Source organism: Heterocephalus glaber, unplaced genomic scaffold, assembly GCF_053883595.1.
Source record: "Heterocephalus glaber isolate CG9 unplaced genomic scaffold, H.glaber_assembly_v1.0 deba00001773, whole genome shotgun sequence".
In the NCBI taxonomy this organism is placed as follows: Eukaryota; Metazoa; Chordata; class Mammalia; order Rodentia; family Bathyergidae; genus Heterocephalus; species Heterocephalus glaber.
In genome coordinates, this window is record NW_028258463.1 from 7,563,959 (window position 1) to 7,573,390 (window position 9,432).

The 9,432-nt window shown below is 50.8% G+C and overlaps 1 protein-coding gene across 1 annotated transcript; it reads left to right on the top strand.

Moving 5' to 3' along the window:
* The first annotated feature begins 5,688 nt into the window (after positions 1-5,688).
* On the top strand, positions 5,689-8,989 carry Gip (gastric inhibitory polypeptide). The gene is made up of 6 exons (XM_021240379.2): positions 5,689-5,725; positions 6,165-6,270; positions 6,854-6,994; positions 7,422-7,508; positions 8,020-8,112; positions 8,878-8,989. The coding sequence occupies exons 2-6, from the start codon at positions 6,185-6,187 to the stop codon at positions 8,885-8,887; spliced, it is 417 nt and encodes a 138-aa protein (XP_021096038.2). The 5' UTR covers positions 5,689-5,725; positions 6,165-6,184; the 3' UTR covers positions 8,888-8,989.
* The last annotated feature ends 443 nt before the right edge of the window (positions 8,990-9,432 follow it).

Consider the following 9,432-nt stretch of genomic DNA (forward strand, 5'->3'; position numbering starts at 1 on the left):
CATGTCATCTGCAAATAAGGATAATTTAACTTCTTTCTTTCCTATCCTTTTTCCTTTTATTTTTTCTCTTGTCTAATTACTCTGGCTAATGTTTCCAGAACTATATTAAATAAGAATGGTGGGCCAGTGGTTCCATTACCTGCCTCACAAGCACAAGGTCCCGAGTTCGATGCCCAGTACCAAAAAAAAAAAGAATGGTGACAGTGGACATCCGTGCCTTGTTTCTGATTTTAGAGTGAAAGCTTTCAGTTTTTATCCATTTAATGTGATGTTAGCTGTTGGTTTGTCATAGATGGCTTTTATAAGATTGAGATAAAGACTATCTACCAATTTTCTGTAGGATTTTTATCATGATGGGTGTTGGACTTTGTCAGATGCCTTTTCTGCATCTATTGAGAGGATCATACGGTTTTTGTCCTTGGCTCTGTTAATATGGTGCATTACATCTATTGATTCGGGTATGTTAAATCATCCCTGGGATGAATTCTACTTGGTCATGGTATATAATTTTCTTGATGATTTGATGCATCCTGTTTGCAAGTTTTTTGGGTTTTGTTTTGTTTTTTGGGGTCTTTTTTGGGGGGTAGCGGGGATTGGACACAGGACTTTGAGCTTGCCAGGCAGGTGTGGTGCCGCTGAGGTACCTGTTTGCCACTATCTTATTGAAGATTATTGCATCGATGGCATCAATGTGAATTAGGGAGATTGGCCTGTTCTCTTTTTGGTTGGATCCTTCTCTGGTTTTGGTATCAGGGTAATTAATGCTTGCTTTCAGAAAAGACTTTGAGGGCTGGGGATTTAGCTCAGTGGCACTGCGCCTGCCTTGCAAGTGCAAGGTCCTGAGTTTGATTCCCGGTGCCAAAAAGAAAGAAAGAAAGAAAGAGAAAGAGAAAGAGAAGGAAGGAAGGACTTTGGGAGTATTGCTTCCCTTTCAATTTCATTAAAGAGTTTGAGGAGTAGTGGCATTAGGTTTTCTCTAAATTTCTTATAGAATTCAACAGTGAATCTGTCAGAGCCTGGGCTTTTTTGTTGTTGTTGGTGGTGGGTTTATTTTTGTTTTTTGTTTTGGTACTGGGGATCAAACTCGGGTCCTTGAGCTTGCGCAGCAGGCAGCAAAACCACTGAGCTAAATCCCTAGCCCAGTGGTGGGTTTTTAATTACATCTGCAATTTCATTGGCTGATACTGGTTTATTTGGAATTTTTATATTTTCTTGATTTAGTTTTGGTAATTCATATGTATCTAGGAATCTGTCCATTTCTTCTATGTTTTCTATCATATTAGAGTACAGGTTCTCGAAGTAGATATTGATGACCTTGTGGATCTCTGCAGGATCTGTTATGATTTCACCCTTTTCATTCCTAATTGCATGGGTTTGAGTCTTTTCTTTCCTTTTTTTGATAAGGTTGGCTAGGGGTTTGTCAACTTTATTTGATCTTTCAAAGTACTAACTCTGATTCACTGATTCTTTGTATTGTTTTCTTAGTCTCTATTGCATTAATTTCTGCTCTGCTCTTTGTATTTTCTCCCTCACACAAGCTTTGGGTTTGACTTGCTCTTCTAGAAGCTTGAGGTTTAACATTTGGTTGTTTATAACAAAGAAACAAAAAGGCCCACAAAAAGCTGGGAGTGCTGGTGCAGGCCTATAATCCCAGCACTAGGGAGGCTGAGGCAGGAGGATCTTTGTGAATTCAAGGCCAGCCTGAACTAACTAGGGAGTTTAAGGCCAGCCTAAACTACACAGCAAGAGCCTGCTTCAAAAAACAAAAACAAAGAAAAATAGGTTGTTTATTGGAGCTTGCTCTGTTTATCTGAAATGGGAATTCACCACTATAAATTTCCCTGGTAGGACAGCTTTCACTACATCCCATAAGTTCTGGTATGTTGTATTGGTGTTATAGTTTAATTGTAGAAACTATCTAATTTCTTTAATTACATCTGTGATTCATTGGTTGTTCAGGAGGATGTTATTTAATTTCCATGTGTTTATGAAACATTTTTTTTTGGTACTGGGGATCAAACTCGGGTCCTTGTGCTTGCGAGGCAGGCAGAGGAACCACTGAGCTAAATCTCCAGCTCTGTTTATGAAATTCTTGTGGTTTCCTTTTCCATTGATTTCCAATTTCATTGCACTATGGCCTGACAATATGCATGGGATAATTCCAATTCCTTTGCATTTACTTAAGCACGTTCTATGAGCTAGTATGTGGTCTGTTTTGGAGAACATTCCGTGTGCAGCTGTAAATGTGTATTTTAATGTTCTGGGGTGGAACACTATAGATATCTACTAAGTCCATTTGTTCAAAAGTTTTCTTCAAGGGCTAGGGATTTAGCCCAGTGGTTCCATCGCCTGCCTCGCAAGCGCAAGGACCCGAGTTCGATTCCTGGTACCAAAAAAAAAAAGTTTGCTTCAGTTCTGATATTTCTCATTGATTTTTCATCTATTTGATCTATTTATTTGTGACAGTGTGGTATTGAGGTCCCCCCTTATAATTGGGTGTTTTTGGTACCAAGGATCAAACTCAGGTCCTTGCGCTTGCACAGCAGGCGGCGAAACCACTGAGCTAAATTCCTCGCCCATCCCCTATTATAATTGTATTCATGTTTATTTGGTTTTCATGTCCATTAATATTTGTTTTATATAGTTGGGTGCACTAGTATTTGGTGCATATATATTTATGATTGTTATCACTTCCTCTTGGATTGTTCCCATTTCAAGGATGTAGTGACCTTCTTTGTCTCTCTTAATCAGTCTTGGCTTGAAATCCACTGTCTGCCAATAGAATAGCTAACTTTGCTTTTTTTCCAGGTTCCTGTCACATAGAGAATAGTTTTCCATCTTCTGACTTTCAGTCCATGAATTTCTTTTTAAATTAAATGTGTTTCTTCTATGCAGCATATTGTTGGATCCTGCTTCTTGATCCATTCTGCCAGTCTATTTCTTTTGAAAATGAGAGGGGCACATCATAACCCACACCTGTAACTCCAGGTCCTGGGGGACTGAGGCAGGAGGATCACAAGTTTAAGGCCAGCCTGGGCAACTTTGTGAGACTCTGCCTGAAAATTTAAAAAGAAAAAAAAAAGGGCTGTGGATGTAGTTTAGTGCTCCCTGGGTTTAATCTTCAGTACTGCCTCCCCCAGATACTACAGTGAGTTATACTACATGCCTGTTAGAAGAGCCAAAAGTAGGAGATGAAAAAAGAATTAAGATGTGTTATGTACATGCAGCAACTCCCCATGATAAATGTAAATATTATGTCCTGCAAACAGGTACTAATTAAAAAAAAAGAGTAAAATTAAGAAAACTAGCCAGGTGTCATGGCACACACCTATAATTCCAGCACTCAGGAGGCTGAGGCAGGAGGATCCTTGGGAGTTGGAGCCCAGCCTGGGCTACATATTGAGCTCAAGGCCAGCCTGGACTACATAAGGAGACCCTGTCTCAAAAAACAAGACAAAAAAAGTCATTATCCTGACAAACAGTGAAAGTCTGCAAACTGATTAAGGAGAATGAAAGGGATCTAACAATGGAGCACAGTACATGATTAAAGACCAGATCAAGTAGAGGAAGGGCACGTTCCCAAGGATGTGATGGGATAATAGAAAAAATTATACCCTTCTTGACTTTGATACCTTTAGTTACTTGGGTTACATGAGTGAATATCCTCAGTTTTTGGAGATATACATGGAACTATTAAGTGGTAAAGAACCAGTGAGTATGGTCCTGCACATCTGTAATCCCAGCACTCTGGTGCAAAGTTTTTGTTTGTTTGTTTTGGGGTTTTCATTTTGTTATGTTCTGTTTTGGGTAAAGTCTCACTGTGTATTTCAGGCTGAACTTAAACTCACTATGTAGCCCAGGATGGCCTCGAACTCATAATGATCCTCCTGCCTCAGCCTCCTGAGTGCTGGGATCCCAGGTGTGCACTGCCGGGGGAGCTTGGACAGTGTCCCCGTGGACCTGGTGGTGTGAGAGCTGCTGTGGCTGAACTGTCTGGGACTCCCGAGGGGGCCAGGCCTTCTAGGAGTCAGCATGACGGAGGGTGACTCACTGGCAGGCACAAGAATCACCACCCGCCTGTGAGAGGGACAGAGAGGGAGGTGGGCTCTGAGTCAGCCCAAGGCGGAGCTAGAGACCCCAGGAACTTCAAAGGTGGAGCCTGAGGGAGGCTGAGCCTGGAGGATCCCAGTCTTCACATGGCCAAGGGGGAGGCGGGGTCCTGATCACCATGGGCTGCAGGAGGCAGCAAACCCCAGGGCTCCTCCATTGCTCCACTTTTTTTTTTTTACTTTGTTTTTTTTTGAGACAGGGTTTCACTATGTAGTCCAGACTGGACTTGAACTCACTATGTAGCCCAGGCTGGCCTCAAACTTACAGGGATCCACCTGCCTTGGCCTCCCAAGTGCTGGGATTTAGGCTTCTCTGCCTCCTCTCTGAGCCCCACGTCCTGGAAACTCTGTCCTGGAACAGCAGGAGGGGGGCCACTATCTTCCAAGCCTCCTCTCTGCACCCCACCCAGAAGCCCCCAGGACTGCTCATCAGGTGGCTTCTTACAGTGTGAGCCCTGGGCAGAGTGCAGCTGGTCAGGGGGAGCACTGTCTGCATTCTTGAGGTCTTGGGTTTGATCCTCAGCTCCACAAAAATACTAAAATTAAAAGCCAGGCATGGAGCACACGACTATACTCCTAGCATTCGGGAGGCTGACACAGGGGGCTCCCTATGAGTTTGATGCTAATCTGGGTTACATAGTGAGTTCAAGGGCAGGGTGCACTACATAGCGAGACCCCCGTCTCAAACAAAAGGAACTTTCTTGGCTCTGGCTCTGGTTTGGCACCAGAAGGACCTGGGCATCCTAGGGAACGATGTTCACACCCCCCCCAACCTCCGCCCCTGGGCAAGGGCCCGGGTTTTGACGCAAACTCTGAGCCATTAACAGTGTCGCCCCCAGGACACAGGTCCTGGCAGTCCCGTGTCCCCTGAAGGCTGAGGCCGCTGTCGCTGTCGCTGGGAGATGACTGCAGGGCGCTCACTGGGTGAGACTGGGGGATGTGAGCAATGGGTGAGCAGAAGGCTGGTTTCCAGGTGGCAGGGCAGGCGGCTTCCTCCCTGGGATCTTGCAGCCCACGCGGCACTTAACTTCCTGCTGGATCCCAGGCCACCAAGTCCACCTGGGGCCTCTCTCAGGCCCTGGACTGGAGAGGCAGAAAATGAGCTTGGCCATTTATTTGGCTTCTTAAGACAGGGTCTCACTATGTAGCCCAGGCTGGCCTTCAACTCCTGGAGATCCTCCTGCCTCAGCCTCTGGAGTGCTGGGATGACAGGCGCACACCACCATGTTGGGCTTAAACTGGTGTTCAGATGACTGTGACCTCTCCTCTACCCTAGAAGCGCCACGCTTCCCCACGCGTGCCCTGCCCAGCTCACCAACCTGAGGCACAGTCAGGAAGTGGGGAGCAGCAGCGGGCCTGCCCGGCGAGGGGAGGACGGGCATGGGGTCCCGGCAGTGGTGCCCAGCCTGCAGCCCAGATACCCAAATGTTAATCACCAATTAGCTCGGGGCAGCTGCGGAGGCGCGGTCACCCTGTGTACAGAGGCCTAATGTGGCGGAACGCCGAGATAAGATGGGATTAGGCCAATGGGGCCTGGAAGCCACAGTATAAAGCAGCAGGGATGGAGGGAGCTGGAAGGGACCCCAGCCCGTCCTTCTGGATTCTGGGAGAGTGTGGTAAGACAGAGGCTGAGACTGGGCGGAAGGGACCGCAGTGGGGCGGGCCCTCAGGAAGGCCAGCTCCAAGGGCCAGCTGGGGTGTGCAGGGCTTTGGAGGGAGCTTCCTCTCTGCTCCCTGTCTCTAGCTAAGACCCAACAGGAAAAGGGCAGGCAGACTTTAAGGGAGTCGGGTGTGGTGGCGCACGCCTGTTATCGCAGCATTGGGGAGGCTGAGGCAGGAGGATCACCATGAGTCCCAGGCCAGGCTGGGCCACATAGTGAGACCCTGTCTCAAAGAAAGAAAAAACAACACACAGCAGGTCCAAGTCCTTTGTATCACTGCCTCTACTGCCTGAACCCCCACCTTCCTGGAGGCACTGCCCTGGCACCCAGCACAGCCCGGCTTCAAGACTTCACAGCATCCCGGATGCCCCTCTTCTGGCCCTTTTCTCTCCAGGCTCAGAAACCCCGTGGGTGATGGCAGCCATGAGGACCTGCTCTCTGGTGCTGGTGCTGCTGTTCCTGGCTGCAGGGCTGGGACACAAGGGAGAGGCTCTGAGCAGGTAGGGGCGGAAGGAGGTCAGCGGCTGGGGGCCATGAGGAGCAGGAAGCCCAGGCCACCCGAGAGGCTGGGCTGTGAAAAACGACTGTCCGCTGCCGGAACGCAGAGAGGACAGATGCAGAGAGCGTTTCTGTTTCTGTTTTCGGGGGGTGGGGGGGGTGGTTGTTTGTGTTTTCTGGTTTTTTGAGGCAGGGTCTCAATGTGTAGTGCAGGGCAGGCTGACCTTGAACTCACCAAGATTCTCCTGGCTCAGCCTCCCTAGTGTTGGAATGACAGGCTTTACTTTTTGGATCTGAGCTAAAGAACTGAATTGGGAAAGGCAAGAGGAAGAAAGCAAGGAACTGTGTAACTCAGTCCCTGGGAATAAGCGAGATTCCTGAGCCCTCTTTGCCCAGAAACCAGAAGCGCGCACGCATGCTCGTGTACACACACACACGCATGCACGCACGCACGCACGCACGCACGCACATGCAGGAAGATAAACCCTGGCCCTGGGCAAGGCTGTCCTCTGCCAGTCATTGAGGATCAGTCTCCCAGGGTCTGGAGCCCCTCTCTCCCCTCCCCACTCTGTCCTCTACCCCCAGACCCCAGGCCCGGCCTCGCGGCCCCCGAGGCCCCAGGTACGCAGAGGGGACATTCATCAGCGACTACAGCATCGCCATGGACAAGATTCGCCAGCAGGACTTCGTGAACTGGCTGCTGGCGCAGAAGGGGAAGAAGAGCGAGTGCGTCCCCCGGGCTCCCCTGCCCCTCCCCGCTGCCCTCTGCCTTCAGACCACAGGCAGTGCCCTGCACGCCTCTCAGGGCAGCTTGGCCCGGCCCAGAAGCCCCGTGGTGCAGGCAGCAGAGCGATGGAGGCGTCCTCATCTTCACTTCTCTTTCCTCCTGGGGGGGCGGTCAGGACAGGGTCTTGCTATGTAGCCCAGGCTGGCCTCGAACTTTCAGGGATGCTCCTGCCTCAGCCTCCAGACTGCTGGGATGATAGGCGTGGGCCACCCACCCTGGCCAACCTGGCAAGTTCCGAAAAGTGGTCACTGGTGAAGGCTGAGTGGAGAAAGTGGCGTCCTTGCTCCCTGGGTCAGGGAGACAAAACATCCAAGTGTCCCCAGATGGGGCGATATCTCCACTTCCATCTTCACCTCTCTCCTCCAGCTGGAGACACAACATCACCCAGAGGAACACCCGGAACCTGGAGCTGCCTGCACCTCAGGGGAATCAGGGGGCAGCGGAGCCGCAGAGGTGAGGGCCCCAGAGGAGCAGAAAGGACCCTGGCTTCCTTCCGGTCACCCACCTCGGCACACCCCTCAGCAGGGCACGTGCCACCACACCCGGCTATTTGTTGGTTTTTTTTTTTTGGTACCGGGGATCGAACTTGGGTCCGTGCACTTGGAAGGCAGGCGGCAGAACCACTGAGCTAAATCCCCGGCCCTGGGTTTTTTGAGTTAGGGTTTGGCTATGTAGTTCAGGGTGGCCTTGACCTCACTTTTAAGCCACGCTGGTGTGGAACTCTTGGCGATCCTCCTGCCTCAGTCTCTTGAGTCCTGGGATGAATGTGCATGACTATGCTTGGCTTTCCTATTGGCTCTGGCTGTACTGAAAAGCCTGGGTCCCCAGGATCTGAGAGCTGAGGGAACCGAGAGGCCACAGCCGCCCCATCTTGCTTGCCCCGTGGTGTCATACCCCGGACCCGCTCCCTGGGGAGGCTGGGCTCAGCAGGCTCCCTCGTTGTCCCCTTCGCTGCCCCCCTCAGGACCCCAGGTGAGGACGAGGAGCTGTTGAGGGAACTGCTGCTACAGGAGCTCCTGGCCTTGGTGGTGGAATGGACAGATCTGTGCAGTCTCAGGTGGGTGTGTGGCTGGGCTCTGCGCCCTCCCGGCACACAGCAGGAGCTTGAGCTTGAGCTTCTGGGCCTGAGGCACAAGCAGGTTCAGCTTCCAGTCATGTGAGTGCAGGCCATCCCCTCAGTACTACTGGGGATGGACCAGGCCTTGGGGGTCCCGGGCAAGCCTTCTGCCACCAAGCAGCACCCCTGGCCTTATTCAGACCTTTGCCTCAACACACATGAGCAGGTTACTTGGCCTTTCTTTTTCTTTTTTTGGAGACAGGGTCTCCCTATGTAATCCAGGCTGGCCTGGAACTCAGCAATTCTCCTGCCTCAGCCTCCCAAGAGCTGGGATTACAGGCCTGTGCCTACCACATCTAAGTGTTTTCATTAGAAGGAAAGCAAGTGAAGCGTTTCATTGGAGGGCTAAGGATGCAGCTAGGGGCAGGGTGCTCGCCCAGCTAGTGTGCCTGGGTTTGCCACCCACCCACCCCAGTTCTGACCTCAAAACCTATCTCATGGGATTGTAGTGAGGTTTTTTGAGACAACAAGGTCTTGCTCTGTAGTCCAGGCCTTGAACTTGAATCAATCCTCCTGCCTCAGCCTCCCCAGTGCTGGGATCACAGGTGTGCGCCACCATGCTTGGCGAGCCTGGTTAAAATCTAGATTTTGACAGGGGGCAATGGGGAGGGAGAGGGCTCTGTAGGAGGGTGACAAGGACAGGGGAGGTCTCAACTTCAACCCGCGCGGGGATGACGCCCCTCCCCGCCCTTATTCCCCGCCCAGGTCCAGCTGAACTCTGCCCTCTGCCTGCCCAGCTCCGCCCCTCCTCACTCCAGAGTCCCTAAGAAGCCAGCCCAATAAAGAATGTGCTGAAATAAATCGCTTGTCTATCCTGAGCTGATTCAGACGTCTGCGGAGCGTGCACAGGGCCTGTGTGTGGGTGTCTGCGTATGCTTGTCCCTCCCAGTGGAAAGACACACATCTGAGGGCGGGGGACCTAGCTCAGTGGCACCGCACCTGCCTGGCAAGTGCAAAGTTCTGAGTTTGATTCACGGTACCAAAAAAAAAAAGACAAAGAAAGAAAAGAAGAAAAGAGAAAGAGAGACACATCTGAGCTGGGCATGGTGGCACACGCCTATGAGCCCAGCATGCAGGGAGACTGAAGCAGGAGGATCTACTGGGATGATATGGGGGTGAAGGCGAAGAGGAAGAGCCTCCTCAGGCTCTCACGGGATTCTAGATGATGGGGGCTTAGACCAGGGTGGCTGTAGTGGGTGATGGGAAGTGGGCAGCTGCCTCAAGTCCACACCTCAATCCCTCCCCACGCAGGCTGCCTGC

Coding starts and splice junctions, on each gene's coding strand:
- Gip (XM_021240379.2), top strand. CDS start 6,185: ATGGCAGCCATGAGGACCTGCTCTCTGGTGCTGGTGCTGCTGTTCCTG. Junction 6,271..6,853: donor AAGGGAGAGGCTCTGAGCAG/GTAGGGGCGGAA, acceptor CTCTACCCCCAG/ACCCCAGGCCCGGCCTCGCG. Junction 7,509..8,019: donor GGGGCAGCGGAGCCGCAGAG/GTGAGGGCCCCA, acceptor TGCCCCCCTCAG/GACCCCAGGTGAGGACGAGG.